Source organism: Malassezia vespertilionis, chromosome 4 (genome assembly GCF_029542925.1).
Source record: "Malassezia vespertilionis chromosome 4, complete sequence".
NCBI classification, from domain to species: Eukaryota; Fungi; Basidiomycota; class Malasseziomycetes; order Malasseziales; family Malasseziaceae; genus Malassezia; species Malassezia vespertilionis.
In genome coordinates this window covers 379,906-397,975 of record NC_079250.1, presented here as the reverse complement: position 1 = coordinate 397,975, position 18,070 = coordinate 379,906, and the positions used below count along the sequence as shown (strand labels likewise).

The 18,070-nt window shown below is 53.4% G+C and overlaps 12 protein-coding genes across 12 annotated transcripts; 5 read left to right on the top strand and 7 right to left on the bottom strand.

The window, feature by feature from the left end:
• Nucleotides 1-810: 810 nt before the first annotated feature.
• GAL7 (UDP-glucose--hexose-1-phosphate uridylyltransferase) lies at nucleotides 811-1,894 on the bottom strand (the record flags this gene model as incomplete). The annotated part of the gene is made up of 2 exons (XM_056207016.1): nucleotides 811-1,776; nucleotides 1,889-1,894. 2 exons carry the CDS (start codon nucleotides 1,892-1,894, stop codon nucleotides 811-813), a joined length of 972 nt encoding a protein of 323 aa, XP_056062991.1.
• A 194-nt stretch (nucleotides 1,895-2,088) lies between these two features.
• CTR2 (copper transpport protein) lies at nucleotides 2,089-2,713 on the top strand (the record flags this gene model as incomplete). The annotated part of the gene is made up of 2 exons (XM_056207015.1): nucleotides 2,089-2,605; nucleotides 2,634-2,713. 2 exons carry the CDS (start codon nucleotides 2,089-2,091, stop codon nucleotides 2,711-2,713), a joined length of 597 nt encoding a protein of 198 aa, XP_056062990.1.
• Nucleotides 2,714-2,831: 118 nt separating this feature from the next.
• Nucleotides 2,832-3,781, bottom strand: DCD1 (dCMP deaminase; the record flags this gene model as incomplete). Its single annotated transcript, XM_056207014.1, has 2 exons — nucleotides 2,832-2,857; nucleotides 3,061-3,781. 2 exons carry the CDS (start codon nucleotides 3,779-3,781, stop codon nucleotides 2,832-2,834), a joined length of 747 nt encoding a protein of 248 aa, XP_056062989.1.
• A 57-nt stretch (nucleotides 3,782-3,838) lies between these two features.
• MVES1_002181 (4-nitrophenylphosphatase) lies at nucleotides 3,839-4,839 on the bottom strand (the record flags this gene model as incomplete). Its single annotated transcript, XM_056207013.1, has 2 exons — nucleotides 3,839-4,701; nucleotides 4,740-4,839. The coding sequence occupies 2 exons, from the start codon at nucleotides 4,837-4,839 to the stop codon at nucleotides 3,839-3,841; spliced, it is 963 nt and encodes a 320-aa protein (XP_056062988.1).
• A 48-nt stretch (nucleotides 4,840-4,887) lies between these two features.
• Nucleotides 4,888-5,676, bottom strand: MVES1_002180 (uncharacterized protein; the record flags this gene model as incomplete). The annotated part of the gene is made up of 1 exon (XM_056207012.1): nucleotides 4,888-5,676. The coding sequence occupies one exon, from the start codon at nucleotides 5,674-5,676 to the stop codon at nucleotides 4,888-4,890; it is 789 nt and encodes a 262-aa protein (XP_056062987.1).
• Nucleotides 5,677-6,363: 687 nt separating this feature from the next.
• Nucleotides 6,364-7,542, top strand: HRR25 (non-specific serine/threonine protein kinase; the record flags this gene model as incomplete). The annotated part of the gene is made up of 1 exon (XM_056207011.1): nucleotides 6,364-7,542. The coding sequence occupies one exon, from the start codon at nucleotides 6,364-6,366 to the stop codon at nucleotides 7,540-7,542; it is 1,179 nt and encodes a 392-aa protein (XP_056062986.1).
• A 121-nt stretch (nucleotides 7,543-7,663) lies between these two features.
• On the bottom strand, nucleotides 7,664-9,328 carry MVES1_002178 (uncharacterized protein; the record flags this gene model as incomplete). The annotated part of the gene is made up of 1 exon (XM_056207010.1): nucleotides 7,664-9,328. One exon carries the CDS (start codon nucleotides 9,326-9,328, stop codon nucleotides 7,664-7,666), a length of 1,665 nt encoding a protein of 554 aa, XP_056062985.1.
• Nucleotides 9,329-9,756: 428 nt separating this feature from the next.
• MVES1_002177 (uncharacterized protein) lies at nucleotides 9,757-10,647 on the top strand (the record flags this gene model as incomplete). The annotated part of the gene is made up of 1 exon (XM_056207009.1): nucleotides 9,757-10,647. One exon carries the CDS (start codon nucleotides 9,757-9,759, stop codon nucleotides 10,645-10,647), a length of 891 nt encoding a protein of 296 aa, XP_056062984.1.
• Nucleotides 10,648-10,662: 15 nt separating this feature from the next.
• MVES1_002176 (uncharacterized protein) lies at nucleotides 10,663-11,509 on the bottom strand (the record flags this gene model as incomplete). Its single annotated transcript, XM_056207008.1, has 2 exons — nucleotides 10,663-10,750; nucleotides 10,812-11,509. The coding sequence occupies 2 exons, from the start codon at nucleotides 11,507-11,509 to the stop codon at nucleotides 10,663-10,665; spliced, it is 786 nt and encodes a 261-aa protein (XP_056062983.1).
• A 1,053-nt stretch (nucleotides 11,510-12,562) lies between these two features.
• MVES1_002175 (uncharacterized protein) lies at nucleotides 12,563-14,465 on the top strand (the record flags this gene model as incomplete). Its single annotated transcript, XM_056207007.1, has 2 exons — nucleotides 12,563-14,217; nucleotides 14,246-14,465. The coding sequence occupies 2 exons, from the start codon at nucleotides 12,563-12,565 to the stop codon at nucleotides 14,463-14,465; spliced, it is 1,875 nt and encodes a 624-aa protein (XP_056062982.1).
• A 212-nt stretch (nucleotides 14,466-14,677) lies between these two features.
• Nucleotides 14,678-16,780, top strand: MVES1_002174 (uncharacterized protein; the record flags this gene model as incomplete). The annotated part of the gene is made up of 2 exons (XM_056207006.1): nucleotides 14,678-14,848; nucleotides 14,876-16,780. 2 exons carry the CDS (start codon nucleotides 14,678-14,680, stop codon nucleotides 16,778-16,780), a joined length of 2,076 nt encoding a protein of 691 aa, XP_056062981.1.
• Nucleotides 16,781-16,841: 61 nt separating this feature from the next.
• On the bottom strand, nucleotides 16,842-18,036 carry MVES1_002173 (uncharacterized protein; the record flags this gene model as incomplete). Its single annotated transcript, XM_056207005.1, has 2 exons — nucleotides 16,842-17,852; nucleotides 17,926-18,036. 2 exons carry the CDS (start codon nucleotides 18,034-18,036, stop codon nucleotides 16,842-16,844), a joined length of 1,122 nt encoding a protein of 373 aa, XP_056062980.1.
• Nucleotides 18,037-18,070: the final 34 nt, after the last annotated feature.

Here is an 18,070-nt window from a genome sequence, read left to right as displayed (position 1 = left end):
ATGCTCGGCCTTGTGTCCTCCTTTGTGCGATGGGCGCTTGCTGTTGACAGCATCCATACTCGCCTTAGACATTGAGCCTTGCGACTGTTTGTACGTGTTGCTCAGACGCTTTTTCCCGCTATGCTTGCGACTGGACATGGCCGGGATGCTCGAGGGCTGCACACTCATCGATCCGCTTCCCATGCCGCTAGGGCTTAACATGCTGCTCGACATGCTACTCGCCGGATCGGCACCTCCCCCGGCGCCGGCAGCCTGTACCTGACGCCGATCAAGGACATCGCCATCGAAAACAGGTGCAGCGGCACTCAGGGCAGCGTGTGCGAAGAAAAGTGCCAGTGTAATTTGAGAGATGCGGAGGAATTGCATGGTGGATGATCTATACACGCAGCAGAAAAGTGAGCACTCTATATATCTTTCCACTACCGCGCCACAAACAACATTTTTACGCTAGCATAGTCCACAGCTGACCCTTGCATTCACTTGTGCTGTAGAATCTCCGTGCGGCTGTGTAATGAGACGGTGCATCGTAGGGCGGTGTCCTTTAAGTAAGCGATGTGGAGTGCGGCAGTGCACGGCCCAAGCAGAGCAATGCAAACGGTCGTGTGCATCGTAGAAGTGCAATAGTGTTGTAATGACACAGGCAGATCGGAGAGCTGCGCGTAGCCGCCATGAAAAGCATCATCTGCTTACTCGAGCCCCTCATTCCTTGCAGTATAATGCGTCGTCGAGCATGCCCGAAGTCGGACAGCGGCGCTCTCCGCCGTGATATCGCGCTGCGGCTCCGCTAGCATTTCAAAGCTGCGTAAGTATTTAGTTGCATACGTACCCAACCGAAAACTTGCGCACCGTCGCGCTCCGCAGCAGCGGCGGAAAGTAATGCACATGAAGAATTGCAAACTCGCCATCGTCGTCACCTTGACACGGCACAGGACGCTGGTGAACGCCCATAGAATAGGGGAACGACGTGGAAAAGACGTTATCGAATCGACACGCAACTTCTCCCATGATGGACGCCAAAGCCAGCGTCTCAGTTTCAGACAAGTCTGCAATAGAAGGAATCGCACGCTGGTGAGGCACGACAAGCACTTCAAACGGCCATACAGCCCAAAACGGCACGAGCGCAACGAATGTATCGTTCAGCGTCACCACTCGCGGCTGGTCTACTGTTCTCAATTCCAGCGTTGCATACTCAAGCAGGAGTGAAGGCCGGCCATGCGCATCGCGTGGCCCTTGAGCTATTGCATTTTCTGGGTCGAGTGCAAAGCTGCGCATACTTTTAAGCTCTGTAGCAGGCTCTGTCGGAACATAGTCCAAGCTCCATACCTGCCCGTGCGGGTGAGGATTACTGCAGCCCATCGCCGCACCTTTGTTTTCAAAAAACTGGATATACTTGATAAATGGATTCTCTTCGGGTATGCTCCGGTATAGATGCTGCCACGTCTCGATGATCGGCACAATGTTTTTCTGCGCATTGAATGGTGCTGTTGTCAGCTGTGCAAGTGTCAGATCATGCCGTCGATTGAAGCAGAGTACGTAGCAGCGTCCACGCGCTGGCTGGATTCGGAATAGGCGGCCGCGAATCCCGTCCTCGTTAGGCAATGGCTCTTGCGCAGCTGGTTTCAGCGCTGCAAAATCGTTTTCAAACAAAAATGTAGTGGTATACTGTGCATTGTGCGTGCCATTGGCGCGTGCATTTCCGGGGCAAAGATAGCACTGCGGGTCGTACTCGGCTAGCTTTTCTCCACTTGGCGTTTCTTCCGCGCCTTGCCACGGCCGCTGGGTGCGATGCGCTGGGATGAGTCTGGGAGTACGACGTACGCGAGCACAGCACATAGGTCTGCAGCAGCGGGTTGTACCGCCGGTGCGGGTCCTGCGCAGGGTCAAATACTCGCATCGCACCTGTGGAGGCTCGTGTGCCGCTTTCTTGTGGTCCATGCGAAATCCACGTGGAAAGGGCTCGGCGGCCGCTTTTCCTCCAGCATGGACCACGGCGACCATTCGGGGCACGGTATGCCCGTTCCGGGGCATAAGGGACATGATAATCACGGCGGACATGCAGGGCACGCATCCGGAGCGGGAGAATGTACCATGGCCGTGGCTTGGAACTACGACACACAAGGCATGTGCATTGTGCATCCTGCGTGGCGTATCCGCTCGTCGCACGCGTTTGTCGTATCCCTAGCCATGATCTTTTTGATCAGTGTGTTTTATGAGTACCTCAAGTATGCAGTGCGATGTATTGACTGCGAGATTGATCGTACCGCGGCTACAAACGTACACGGACTCCGTCGCGTGCGCCACGAGGGGCCTGGGAACAGTGCCGCCGCACTGCGTCCTTCGCGCTCAGCCAATGCCCGAAAAATGACTGCGGTAGCGTTGAATGATACGCCATATGATACAGACACGCTGCGCGAGCGAGAAACGGAGCCCGAAGCGCTCACACGGCCGCGTGGTCTGCCTTGGAAAATGCCGCTCGCACTCCAGACCCCATCCCGGCTGCGCGGCCTGCGTTCGTGTGCGTACGGCCTGCAAGTCTTTATTTCATGTTTTCTCATGCTGGTCATGATGAGCTACAATGCATGGCTAATTTCTGTCATCGTATTGGGTACGTATTCCACGATTACTTATGCCAGGTGCCACGGCAGGCAATTTCTGGCTAGGCCACCGAGCAGAGATGGCCAAAGATGCGGAAGATGCACATATTTGCCACTAGCAAGGCGAGATATATTTTCGGAATGTGACTCCAGCCTCGGCAAAGATCTGCGCGCTGCGGCCGTCCATGCTATACTCGAGTTGGTACACCACTTCAGATACCCCCGTCTGCACAATTTTCACAGCACACCGCAGGCATGGGCAGCTTTGGTGAGCAAGTAGCGTGTACATACGTATTACAGTATATGATTGTCCCTTGTGCCCCGCCTCGATCCCGCCCAAGCTCTAGGAGCGCGTTTTCTTCCGCATGCAGGCAGAGGCATTCGTCCAAATTACTGCCGCATGATGCGCTGGCATTGCAGCGAGCGCATCCCCCTTCGTTGCAGTTGGTCAGTCCACGCGGCGTACCATTGTAGCCCGTGGACAAAACGCGGTTGTTGCGCACAATCACAGCGCCCACTCTGCGTTTCATGCAGTTGGACCGCAAGGATGCGAGGGTGCACAACGACACAAAATAAGCGTCCCATGTCGGGCGCAGGCGATGCGACGAAGGGATTGCAAGGGTATCTAGATGCGCATAAAGTGCATCCGTAGTCGGGAACGTATTCGCTATGCGTAATTGGCATTGAGTCAGGATCGCGGCAAGCGCCGTATCGCTTGCAGGGTGCGACGTGGATACGATCGCGCCGCTGCGGTGCAGTATAGACAAGTTTGATACATCTGATACAACACAAGACGTATTCTGCTCGTCGTCTGAATCGCTGCCACTGTCTAAGATGTTGGGCGCGCCGTACAACGTTGCATCGTCCTGTACGACAAACCGCTCGAGCCGTTCGGTGCTCCCAACACGCTGCCATCGCTGCAAAAGAGGCGCCTCAATTCCTACCAGCAGAAAAAATGGCCGCTTCTCAAACAGAGCAAGTATTGGCGTCGTAGACAAGTCTTGCGTCACAAAGTGCGTACGCCAATTTGCCGTGACGAACTGGAGCATGTCATCGGCGCTGGTAAAATGGAAGCCATCGCCAGGCTTGCCGCCCAACGTAATCGGCGTGAATGCATGCTTTGCTACAAGGTAATCTGCTACCACAGACTTACCTGCACCGCGCAATCCGACCAACGCAACCAGCATGAAGGGAAAAAAATGACGCGTCGCGTGCGCGTTCCGACACACATAAATCCTAGCTAGCTATGGCAGTACGTCCATATCGCCGAGGCTCTGGACGACGTAGGTCGGGACGGCGGGCGCATCTTGTGCGGTGACCGCCGACATGGTCGTCACGCCCGTTAGCACCAGCAAAGTATCCAGCCCGCCATTTGCACCAAACTTGATATCAGTGTCCAAACGATCGCCGACCATAATAGTCCGAGCGCGGTCAAAGTCGCGGTGGCTCGCGAAAATTGTGTCAATCATAGGCTGGTGCGGCTTGCCTACAACGACAGGCTCGCGCTTTGATGCATCACGCAACCCCGCCCAGCACGCACCTGCACCGGGCCAGAACCCGTCGTTGGAGGGAAAGGTGACGTCCCCATTCGTGCAAAGAAAGTGGCATCCGCCGCCTTGCATGCCCGACTTGACGGGCTCTGTTGCGTCTGCACGCGTAATGTAGCGAAACGCGAGAGCCATCTTTACGTAGCTAAGCTGTGTGTCAATCCCGCACAAGACGGCCGCGACAGAGTCATCAAAAACGTCTTGCTGCAGGAGCGCGGAAAAGTCGACTCCCTGCACAGACACATCGCACGGCTGGGAGCCGCCAATGTGCTGCACACCGACGCAGTCAAGCTCCTCCTCTATGCCCGACATGCCGATCACAAACACCTTCCTGTCCGTCGGAAACTTGAGCACCTGCTTCAAGTAGACCGCAGAAGCGTACGCGGAGGAAAACACCTCGTCCTCAGTGGCTTCAATGCCAACTTTTTGGAACCGATTCAGCAGCATCCTGCGGCTCTTGCTTGCATTGTTTGTGACAAACAAGATACGCTTCCCGCGCGCGCGCAACTTTGAGAGCACATCGAGCACGCCTGGCAATACGTCGGGACCCGACCAAAGCACTCCGTCACAGTCTTGGTTAGCAATGCAACACACGTACCAAACAAGAAATTGTCGTATCGCGCGACGAGCGCCTCGTAGTCATTCACGCTATCGAGCAGCTTGAACGCGCCGTTAGGTACTTGTTCCACGTTGCCCATCGAAGCGAAACGGGAACGTGCGATGAGGATTTATGAGGAACTGCGAAACTAGAGTTCCCCATCGTCATACGTCGTCTCTATAGCAATAATGGTATCTTTGGAGCGTGCTTGCTGCGGCGCCACGCGCGGAATCCATCCAATTTCGGCGCCACGCGTGTCGCCGCCGTCCCGCATGCGTTGTTGAACAAGCGACGACTCTTCCTCTAGATCCATATCAAGGTTGAAGTCATGCACGTCGTCCAAGTCGATCGCTGTCACACGGCGAGCGACATTATACCCACTGCGTCGCACAACAGAAACAAGGCGGATACATTGAATTACGTTGCGTGTAATGAGCAGCAAGCTGTCCAACAGTTCTTCGCGGCGCTTCGCACCTTTGGCGTAAGGCGAACACCCGTGCCCAAAGAATACAAACACCAGTGTGAGGATGCACATTGCAACGAGGCACAGATCAACAATGTTGAACGCCGATTTCCAGAAATGCTTGCCGAATGCGACAAAGCGCACGGCGACCTCGGCGACCAGCGCGACGTTGACAATCAGTTCCAATATATAAAATGCGGGTCCAGGGCATGTCCAAGACAGAGAGAGAACAACGGTGAGTAGAGATAAGAAACCCATAGTGGCATACAAGTACATATAGGTCGTTGAATGCACGAAGCGATTTGCAAGTCCCTTGAGCATTTCTTCGCGCGAGAGCCGGTAGTTTTGCGCGCGTACGCCGGGGTGCGCAAATGCTGATGCTAATACATCAATACCAATCGCCTCGTCCTCGTGCATTTGATATTCACTAGTCGAGGATGGCTCATTGCCCAGGTGAAAGTCTGGCGCGCTCATTGTAGGCCGTCCTGCGTGGTGCCGTTCAGTGGCACAGGCTTGGGAGGATAAATGATAATTATAGGCACTGGAATTCGCACGTTGATCCCTAGCGTCCGATTGGTACGGCGCGAAAGACCCAGTTGGCGACGGGGGAATTCGCGAGCCGCGAGGCCGATGGGGGAATATGGTGGGCGACTGAAGAGATGCACAGCGGTGCATCACTGAGGCACATGCAACGTAACAAGAAAGAAAACAATAAAAGCGATGACGCTTGGAAAACCCTATCGATCTCTACGTTTTTACTCGACGCGTCCTGCACACCTTGTGCTGCAGAGCGCTGCTCATCGTTCGCTGTCGCGGTGGCATTTTGCGCACCCCACAACCCTGTCATGTGACTTGACGCGTCAGGCCGCGATTGGCTGCCTAAAAAACAAGGGGCGTCTAGAGTAGCCTACTAGGCCGGCCATATAATCCGGTGGGCGCTTCCGCTCATGTCCGACAAGCAACGATTACGGCTTCTTTTAGCCCGTATCGTGTCGGAGGCTGCTACGTCAATCGTATCCCCTATAGTTGGGATTGCTAGCACCCGTGATAATGGATTTACGTGTAGGAGGAAAGTACGTATACAAGCGCTGCTGCATTTTGCAGCGGGCGCAGTGGGACGTTTACTGACTCTTGCAGGGTATGTTTTTAAATGCCGGCTTGATGGCCACTCGACCTGGATATATACTGACACCATGCTTTGACGTACAGTACCGTATTGGTAAAAAGATTGGCTCCGGATCGTTTGGTGATATTTACCTAGGCGTGAATATCATCAGTGGCGAAGAAGTCGCTATCAAACTCGAGTCTGTCAAGGCGAAACACCCACAACTTGAGTATGAGGCCAAAGTATATAAGACGCTTGCCGGTGGTGTAGGCGTTCCTTTTGTGAGGTGGTACGGCCAAGAATGTGATTATAACGCGATGGTCATTGACCTACTTGGACCGTCCCTGGAGGATTTGTTCAACTTTTGTAACCGTCGCTTTTCGCTCAAGACTGTGTTGCTCCTGGCTGACCAGATGATCTCGCGTGTGGAATACATTCATTCGCGGAACTTTATTCACCGCGACATCAAGCCCGACAACTTTTTGATGGGGATCGGCAAGCGCGGCAACCAGGTGAATGTGATTGATTTTGGTCTCGCGAAAAAGTATCGCGATCCCAAGACACACTTGCATATTCCCTACAGGGAGAACAAAAATCTCACCGGGACGGCTCGGTACACGTCTATCAACACTCATCTGGGCGTGGAGCAATCTCGCCGCGATGATCTCGAGTCGCTTGGGTACGTGCTCATGTACTTTTTGCGGGGCTCGCTGCCTTGGCAGGGTCTTAAAGCGGCGACGAAAAAGCAAAAATACGAGCGCATTATGGAGAAGAAGATGATGACCCCTACCGAGACGCTCTGCCGTGGCTTCCCCACGGAGATGGCCATATACCTCAACTGCTGTCGCTCGCTCCGGTTCGATGACCGCCCGGACTACAGCTATCTTCGCAAGCTTTTCCGTGATTTGTTTGTGCGTGAGGGATACCAGTATGACTATGTCTACGACTGGAGCATCCAGCCGAGGGAACGTGCTGAGCGCCCATTGCCCCCTGCCGATGGCCAGGCAGATGTACAAGGTCAAGGTGCCACACAGTCAAGCCAGCTGCCGCGGCGCAAAGTTTTGCCTGCGGAATATGCTACAGGGTCGGGACAGGCCGTCGCGGGTGACTATCCGCGCGACCGTATGACACTCCCAGACACTTCGATGCCCGCCACTGTCCCGGTTGTACCGCAAGCCGGCGTGTCGCATGCTTATATGGCACAACCACGTGCTGACGAAGCCGACTGGCACTAGCATGAGTGTAATGGTCTATTCTCTAATGTGGTGATGCACTATCAAAGTGGCGCACGTCAACCAAATGCGTACTTGCCGTGTGCAGGCCATAGTATGTGCTCATCCGTATCCTGTACCTGCTTTACAATACCTCTTCTTCGTCGCTCGGTAGCTGCACCCCGCCTGCAGGCTTTAGCGGCTTGTCTTCTATGTAGAGGCACATGACAAATGCGATCGTCTGCGCGAGTAGGACAAGCCAAAACACGCATTGCAGTGCGTTTGCGTAGGACTGCAGTGCCGGCCCTTGGAACTGCGGCGGCAGCGAAGGAATAATCGTGGCCTCGTGGCGAATTTTGGCAATAAGTGCCTCGGCGTCAGGCCCGACGATCCAGTAGCGCAAGTTTCTCGCGAGCAATGATTGCAGAATCGCACCAGAAACAGAGACACCGAGCACTTGGCCTGTCGTGCGAAAAAGGTAGTTCATCCCTGTTGTCACACCGACCGTCGACTTATCCACACAGTTGATTAGGGCGAGAAGCGTGCATGTAAGCATGCCAGCACATCCAAACGCCTGGGGAATATTGTACACAAATGGCGCAATGGTAGCCGGATTGGTATTGAAAAAAGCAGCCGGAATAGTAAAGATGGCTGCGAGAAGCATGCATCCAGCATTGTACCAATAATATCGTCCAGTAGCGCGCATGTAAAAACCGGCAAGCAGGCTGCCTACGCTTAGCGCTATGCTCGCCGGCATCATGCGAACGCCTACTGTCGAGGCAGAAAGGCCTCCGACTGTCTGAAAAAAGAGCGGGAAGTTGTAATTGTAGGCAAAGAGGCCCACACTCACAAAAAAGTTGGCCCACAAACTCGACCATCCGCTGCGCAGCGCGTAAATATCTAACGAGACAAGTGGGACAGCTGCACCGTGGCGCTCCACAAAGTAAAAGAGGACGAGTGCAGCGATGGACGTGCATAGCCCAGTCAAGACGTACGGATCGGTGAGCGACTTGTCCTGCACACTCACCCGATCCATCGCCCATAGCGCCGTAATGGGAGCGATGGAAAATACGACCAAGCCAAGCATGTCTACGTCTTTGAGCCGCTTCAGCAAGGACGGCTCTTGCGGCGCATGCGTCGGCTCATCATGCTCCAGCAAGAACATGAGTGCAAAGAATGTAATGACGAGAATAGGCACCTGTATATAAAATGCGCCACGCCATCCGACCGTGTCATTAAGCACTCCTCCAACAGGCGCGCCTGTGCCGACGCCAAGTCCAAACACAATGTTCGTCAGGCCCTGGTAAATTCCGCGCGAATGCAGCGGCACGAGGTGCGTCATAATTACACTGATCGCGGTCACAAGCCCGCCGGCGCCAATCCCTGCAATGGTGCGCGCAACAAGAAATTGCGTCATGCTGGGAGCACTCGCGCAAAATAGGGTGCCTATGGAAAAGCACAAGAGCGCAATCAAAATACTCTTTTTCTTGCCGATAATGTCACACAGACGACCAAATAACGGCGAAGCGCAGCATACACTAAGCAAAAACGTGGATCCAATCCACGAAGACTTTTCGGAAGCGTGGAATGCTGACGAGATATTCCCAAGAAGCATGGCGACAATCGTTGCGTCCTGTGCACAAAGGAAGGTAACACACCACAGTGCAGTGCACGTATAAGCGACGACACGGAATGGTAAGTCTGGAGTAGGGTGCGTCTCACTCTGTGTACGTGTAGGTACATCTTCCGAGCCTACGCCATACTGCCCGTCGGTGCGATCGCGGAGTAGCGGCGTCTGTTCGTTGGGCATGGCTGTGGGAGAAGGGCGTCATTGTGGAGGTCGAGAACCTAAAAACTTTATTTCTGCGTCGGTTGGCCATGCAGTCGCAAATGGAAGGAGCGCAAGAGTACTGCTCGCTATAATTAGACAATAGTAGAGTCCAGCGCAGCCAATATACACGCCGGTCAACAAGCTTTGCGCGCTATAGGCGGCACTGAAAGGGACGCTGTGCAGCTGCGCCGAGATCCCACACATTGTTGGCTATGACGCACTATATTTCGCTCATATGCAGAGAAACGAGCTGGCTGAGGCAAGGAGCGCACCTGACTGCTCCTCTTTTGTCGCTCGCATCCAGTCTCATTGCAAGTGTGCCTGAGTGTGGAGGCGTTAGTGGCGGTGTATCACGTGAATAATATAAAAAAAAGCGATCGCACGGTGTCTTGCGAGCGACTTGCATCATGGGCATGCGAGACTTTGTGCACAGGCGCAACCACAAGGAGCGTTCGCAGCCAGAAAACCGGAAGCGATATGGACTTTTGGAAAAACATAAGGATTATGTTGAGCGCGCGCGAGACCATCATGTGAAGCGCGATAAACTCAAGCGGTTGCGTCAAAAAGCCGCCGAGCGCAACACCGATGAGTTCTACACGGGCATGCTAGGCACCAAGACCCAGAAAGGCGTGCATTTGGCATCTCGTGGGAATACAGCGCTGGATAATGAGACGGTATCGCTACTAAAAACGCAGGATGCGGGCTATCTGCGCAAGCAGCTTGTCTCCGAGCGGAAGCGATACGAGCTACTTGTCGAGGAAATTGCACCGCGCATTGCGGGAATGCGCATGGAATGGCTGAAGCAGAAGCCACTCTACTTTGCTGCACTCAAGCGTGCCGATTTGTTGGGCAACATGGAGAATGCGGCGCAACGGCGAGTCGAAGGACTCGGGAAAAAAACCCTGTGGGTGGACACGGTTGATGAGATGCAAAGGCACGCCAAGGTTGCCAAAAAAAGCGCGTCATCCAAAGCCCGAGAGGCTGCTGTGCCAACGACTGCCGAGGAAAAGACTGGTGAGCGCCAGCTTGGGCTTAAACTGCGTGAGCTCGCGACGCGGCAACGGCGCTTGGATGCGCTGAACGAGGCATCATCAAAGCTTGACACAGTGCGTGCCTTGATGAATACGCGTAGCTCGCACGCGGTCCGCACGAAACAAATAAACACGCTCAAAGATGCGGTCGCTAAAGACGGCACAAAGCGCACTGTGCGTGGCATTGTTGTGCACGAGGATGAAGAAGATGGGGAGCCTATGCGGTCCAAAAAGGTATACAAATGGTCCAACGAGCGGAAAAAATAATCTATGTGTACATTATCACTGGACTAGCGGAGTCGCTTCTTCGTCCGTGCCGTTGGGCGCGTCGCGCTGAGCGAGCAATGCTTGTGACGTTCCCTGGAGCACGCTGACAGCCGATAGTATAAAGAATACACTGTAAAGCAGGTGAGTAAAAGCGCGGGACGTACAATGCGGACCAGCGGATAAAGGTGGAGCCCTTCTGATGCTGGAAAATCGCAAAAATGCCCAGGGAGATAACAAACGCGCCGACAACGTCGACGTTTCCAAAGAACACGTATGCCGCAGCTGCGCTCTGTAGAAAAAATAAAACCACAAGTACAAACAGCTTGGTCAGAATTCCAGCGTTGTTACTCGTATCCGCGCCAATCACGCCAAGCGCAGCAGAGAAAAATATGACGGTGATGAATGCGTGATACATGGACAACGGCACGCGGATCAGGAGCGCATCGAGCCATGTCACAGGCTCCGGCCCTGTCCTTAATGACCCATATAGTTCGCTCACAATTACCGCACAAAGACACAGCACGGCAAACGCAAGCAGACGAAATAGGTGTACCTTGTGGAACGCGTAGCCTGTGCCACACAGCGCGTTTAGCACAAATAAAAAAGGTACTTTCCAGCCAAGCACTTCAACAATAATTGTGCTACCACTTGGAGAATATTGGTACATGACCATGCCAAAAAACAATGCATTGATGCAGTACCATGTGTCAAAAAACCATGGCGCGGGGCTCAAGTATGTGTCCACAGGCGCACCTACACGGTCCTTATCGGTAAACTTCGTATAAAGACTCGATGCCGTAAATAGCAAAAAGCCAAGTATATTGGCTAGTTTTAGCCACCAACCTTGCGATGGACGTGCCATTCGGCACAACCGCGAAGGACGAGCAGAAAAGATGCGCAGCGTATTTAGGAAATATGGGAAAATTGAATAAATTGGGAAATATGAAAGATCATTAGGCCACGACCAAATGGCAGCTGCGGGTCAGTGCGCGGCAGGAAGCGTACCCCAGCATTCCGCGGCCATTCCAGCTCGAAGATGGTGTCAGTACCAGCTGCAGCATTTCTCGCTGCCCTTGGGGAGAAGTGCGCTGTATTTCCATAGAAATAGGCACGCCTTCCTGGACGCGCGACGGTAGCTCCTGGAAACGTGCAGACGATAATGGCCGTATATCGCCAAATGAGAAAACGGTATCCCCAGCACATAATCCCTAGCGTCAGTATATTTCTGTATGTACGCACAGCTTGCGATGCCGGGCTTCCTGGCGTGACACTGCGTACGGCAATCGGTCGTGCAGCCGCCTGTGGTGGTGCCAAATTATGCTCGTCATCATATGCTACCAGTTGGGGAGTGGGTTCATTTATGTGAGTACCATTCACCATGTGGTGTCCGCTGCGCAATGTGCTGTTCGCGTTATGTTCTGGGAGTGCAATAGAGAGCAGCTCAGTGAGTTTCGCATTGACTTCGGCACGGTCATTTATCAGCACATGAATTCTGTGTCTTGCAGATCGAATTGCTATAATGTCAATTCCAGAGATTGGAAACCCTTCGCGATCGACCAGCGGAGAGGACATTGTCGCACCTTGCTAAAAGGTTAGTGATCGCGACAACGTGCAGATTCCAGAATTTGACGCAGTGAAGCCTAAAGTAAACACATGTTCGATATAGTTACCAGCTCTTCATCGATTTCTTTACGCCGTTCCGAGTATCGCAGCGCATCGGCGCGTGTATTGTTTTCCATGATGACCGTGCGAGGGAAATGTGTGCTTAGTAAAGTATCAAGACGATGCGTTTAGGTCCGCCAAGGAGCGTTCAGTTATCGGTACCGATCGCGTGTCTGTAAATAACGGGACCGAATTGGTACAGGTCAAACATTATTTCAGCGTGTGTACTATGCTGGATAGAGTTGGCGTGCGAATGCAGCCGGGGCTACTCCCCCAAATTCTTACTATGGATGACATGTTTTGCCTCGTGTGGCTTCTAAGGGCATTTTACACGCTCGAGCAGAATATCATACGGGATGCGCTCGACAACGAGCAACTGCCTGTGTACTCGCGCGAGTCGGAAATAATAAATGTTACTTTGGAGAGCCCAAGCGACAGGAAAGGCAGGGTTTGGATGGCGTTTCTGCACCGTGCACAGCATCGACTTCTGTGTTATGTAACTCAAGTGCTTACGCAGATCCCCGCCGCGCCTTACAATTTTAATATGCACGATCTCAACTTTATATCGGGGAAGGATACAGACAGAAGAAGACCGCGTATTGAGCAAGTACCTGCCGAGTATCTTCCACCCTTGGATGTAGCGTTGCTTTGGTTTGTGTACCTCGTAAGCCCCTCGCGGTTCCACGAGGACACGCACAGAGTGCCAATGCTTGCGCCACTAGCCTTGTTTGAATTTCCAAAAAAGGCATTATCTGACGCGCTAAATAGATCGGCATGGACGCTGTCCGCCCCAAGAGCGGAAAAGACATGGGGCCAACTGACGTCGCTCCCATTTGACCCGGTTCAAAAGCAAGGCCCGTATACGTCAGATGGGCTTGAAGCCGCTGAAATTCACTGTCCAGGCTGTGGAAAGTCCAATTTTCTTGCATGGGAATCGTTTGCGTTGCCTGCATGGCACATCCGATGTGCCCAATGTGAATTGGATTACAATGCACGCAGTCTACTGGCGAAACTGTGGTCAGACGACGTTCTGGAATGGTGTCAAGGTGGCACAAATGTGCATGGATTCCGACTACGTGGCGGTCTTGTTTCCAGTTTAAACTCACGATATTTTGAAACTGATCCGTATGCGCCGATTCTTGCGCGTATTTTTACAAATAACCGCACGGTGGAAACACCGTTCGTTTCCTTGAAAGGCCGATTGTTGGATAACAAGAACGAGGATGTGTACGGCGTGATTGTAAAAGGCACAATGACTGTGAAGGCATTTATTCAGAAGCATGGCTACGATATTGATGCGCTAGCCGTTGCAGTAGAGGCGCATCTTGAGTCCAAGCTCGAAAGCAAAGATATGCGGAAGGACCTGAAGCGCCGCGTCAATATGATGATGCGGTATTACGTTGATGCGCATTCACTTAGTCCCGCTAGCATGAACATTGTGGACTCCGTCCAACGCGAATTCGGCTTTGTGCATGCGTGGAATGAGCTGGGATGGTTAAATAACGTTACGATGGAACAATTGCGCAAAACCAGTTCTCGCTACAAAATATGGATCTCGGTCTGCGGGTTTTTACTGCAGCTACAAATGCCTACTATCGAGATCTCCACGGCGTGGTATGTACATATGCTGAGCCTGGTGTATTACTGGGATTGTTACCGATTTTTTGACTACCTGATTGATAATCCGGACAGGATTCCGGATGAACGCGCAGAAAAGACATGGAAGCTTACTGTGGCCATGTGGAGTAACATGGTGGGGAACAAGTATGTGGAACCACCTGTGACGAAATCAGGCAACGTGTTCAAAAAGATGGTTTCAAAATTGCAGCTCAATGATGGGCAGGGCGAGGGTCTTTATCGTATGAATTGTTCACGGACCGTGCATTTATTTCCCGGTGCCGAGCTCACGTACGTTGTTTTATTTGGCTAACGGCAGCGGCACGGCAGCAGCGCCAGAGTGCTCGCCCTTCTATATTCCTGCTTCGTGTCCCATCCCAGGGAAAGGACTTCCTGGCGGCGCCGTAGAAGGCCCTGGTGCTGGAATACCAGGCACAAATTCAATGCGCGACGCCGCCATTTTTAATGGACAGACACGAAGAGACTACTCGATTGCAGAAATGAAAAGCAGTCCCGTTTTTCCATTTTACATGCCCTGACTTGTATAGTAGCGCGTTTTCGTAGACTTTAACATGCGGATGCGAAAAAACAAAAAAAAAACATGGCCTGTGTGGAGGCCTAATCGGTCTGGCGCTGGCTGACACAAGCGTTTGTCGCAACAAAGACACTGCGTTTTTGCACTTTTACAAGTCTCCAGCACATTGTTGCTCCACTGTTGAAGAATTCAATTAGATCTGCATAGTGCCCACGCATGCTGTCTACGCTGTTCCAGCCTTGCGAGCTCTCCGTGAACCTAATTCAAAATGTGATTTTCCTTCGACCCCCGCAGCGGTCTGCAACCGACCATGACAATCAAGAAAATGGGCTTCCGCCGCTATCAAACGATGAGCTTGTTCGTGGACTTATTCACATCTACGTTCCTGTACGTTCTTATTAAACTAATGCACAGTCGTCGCGCCATATCGACGGAATCCGCGTGCAAATGCGCGCTACGCAATCGCTCGCTTTGCTCGATCCAGCGTTGAACTATTCATTTACAAGCTTCGAAAATTCTACCATTTTGGAAAAGACATTGGAAATTGGTATTCCCATGCGTCTCTCCAAGCTAAACATGAGTAGGGATCAGTCTACCCACCGCAGTCGCGACGTAAGTGCGTCACCAGCAGCGTATGGCGGTGGTGGGCGCTCTTCAGAAGGATCTGGTGTATTTAAAAACATGGTGCGCAGCGTATCGCGCGGCAGGAAACAGCCAGAGCACTCGCCCAGGCGGAACTCGTCTGCATCTTTGGTCCAAAAGTATTCGCAGCCCCACTCGCGCCGCCAATCTCCCGCGCGCGTTTTCGAAGAGCAAGCCTCGGTCAATGCATCTGGCAGCGCGACGCCCAATATGCCTCCCGTCGCAAGCCCTATCTCTGAGGATGATCTTGCGCGCGTAACTCGCGCGCTGCACATTCACAATCGGCAGACGGACAGCGGGGACGACAATGACGAGGACCGCGGTCGCGGCAGGTTTGCGAAAGGGCTGCATAGCGGCGGCTCTGCCACACCCGTACAGTTCCCGCCAGATGAAGACCTACGCGGCAAGAGCTCTACGGTTGTGTTTAGCGATACGAGCGAGAAAGGGCTTGCGTTGAGCAAAGGCATCCACACTTTTGAGTTCGCCTTTATCCTGCCTTCATACCTTCCGCCGTACGACCGCAGCCCCTACGGCAAAGTACGCTACAGCGTAAAAGTCACAGCACTGGGCGCGGGTCGTGCAAAGAGCAATGTGGAAGAGACACGTAATTTTTACCCCATGGTGAATCCGTCCCCCGATGGCGGCATGACCCCATTATCAATCCTCTTTAACGACATCCACTCTACCGTGGGAATGCTTTCGGTAGCATGCACCTCGAACAACATTTCTGTTGGTGGGCTTTTCAACATTGACATCCACAGCCCATCTCCCCCTATGGACCTCATTGTATACATGGTCCGCGTATCTCTTTCCACCACCATCGAGCTGGATACACGGAAACGAGGCAAGCAGACGGTGCCTGTGCAAAAACGCAAGTTATATGAGCAGGGATATGTACCATCCCAGGAGATTGCGTTGAGCAGTAGCGCCGATTATTTTCCGGGCTACGTCCGCTACGCAGGCACGGACGACGCATGGACCGTGCAGAGCTTGGCGCGTATTCCAGACGATAATGCGATCCGACCGAGCACCATGCCCGGCACACGCTCTTCATTGCGCTTCCATCATGTTCTGGTCGTCGAAGTCGTCCACAGTCGTGATGACCCAGCCGTAAATGATTGCCTGACCATCGAAGGGAAGCGCAAGATCAAAGTGTTTACGCTGCGCCAAAATGTCATCATCCCATCCTGCTGTTGTGCATTGGACGCCGTGACACTGCCAGCGTATAGCGCCAAAGAACCCTCGCACAAATCCGTTCCCCAACTTAAACAGCAGGGCGAGACAGGATGGGCGCAAATTTTAATGGCGAATCGAGAGCGCGGCGAGTCGCACAATCTGTGTGTATGTGGCCTGAGTCTGGCCGACTTATCTGCGGCGGAACGTGCGATGCTTCCCCCGCCGGATCCTACCGATTTGCTCATGGATCGCGTCAGGCACCAAGGCAAGATTGGAGAGCTGCCCGAAGGCGACGCGAGCGGGCCTGGCGAGCATATGCAAGCTTCCACAAGCGGCTCCTGTGTGCAGATCGACCATCCTTGGCGCCGCACAAGCGCTACATCGACGCATATGGCGCCAAGCTCGCTCAGCGACGTAGCTGCCTCGTCGAGCGAGGCGCGTCGTGGTATGCCTCAAGCAAAGCCGAATGTGCCAGAAGAAGCCCCACCTGCGTATAGTTAGATCTCTAATACCCATAGATGCCACTTGTATTCATATACCCAGCTTAGATGACCGTATATACCTACTTGGTCATGTCCACAATGCAGCGGATGCACTGGCCGTCTTTCATGTATTCCAGGCCCTTGTTCACGTCCTCAAGCGACACGGTTTGCGTGATGTAGTCATCCAATGGAAACGTGCCTTGCATGTAGCGATCGACAATGCCAGGCAGCTGCGTACGGCCCTTGACACCGCCAAATGCCGATCCCTGCCACTTGCGCCCAGTGACCAGTTGGAAAGGACGCGTAGCAATCTCCTGGCCCGCAGCAGCTACACCAATCACAGTTGAGACACCCCAGCCCTTGTGGCATGCCTCCAGCGCAGTGCGCATAACATGCACATTTCCCGTGCAGTCGAACGTGTAGTCAAGACCGCCGTCGGTCATTTCGACAAGCTTATCAACGACAGCATTGCTGCCGTCGTTGGTGGACAGGCTGCTGGGGTTGACAAAATCAGTCGCACCAAACTTGGTCGCCCACGATTTCTTTTCGTCATTTGTATCAACAGCAATGATCTTCGCCGCTTCACGCTCCTTGGCGCCACGTATCACCGCAAGGCCGACGCAGCCGCAGCCAAACACAGCGACAGTCGATTTGGGCTCGACCTTGGCCGTGTACACCGCAGCGCCATATCCAGTAGTGACACCACATCCAAGCAAACACGTGCGGTTCATCGGTGCCTTGGGATTCACAGTGACAAGCGAGTACTGCGACACGACCGTGTATTGGGACAGCGACGAGGTGCCCATAAAGTGGTACAGCGGCTCGTTCGTGCGCACAGATTCAAAACGCCGCGTGTTGTCGGGCATCACACCCTTGCCTTGCGTCGCACGCACTGCCTGGCACAAATTGGTCTTGCCCGAAAGACAAAACTTGCACTTGCCGCACTCGGCAGTGTAGAGGAGCACGACGTGGTCGCCGACCTTGACGTTCGTGACGCCCTCGCCAATCGATTCAACAACGCCTGCACCCTCATGTCCTAGAATAGACGGGAAAAGACCTTCGGGATCCTTGCCGGAGAGCGTGTACACGTCCTATGGGTTAGCAGGGCAGCGAGCGAAAACATACCGTGTGGCAAAGACCGTTGAACATGATGTGCACACGTACCTCTCCTGCACGAGGTGGAGAAACACGCACATCTTCTAGCTTGAGCGGCTCCCCAGGGCCCCAAGCGACGGCAGCCTTGCAAGTAATAGTCTCTCCTTCTGTAGACGACATTGCAGTAAAGGACGCACACGACTCTGCACGGCAA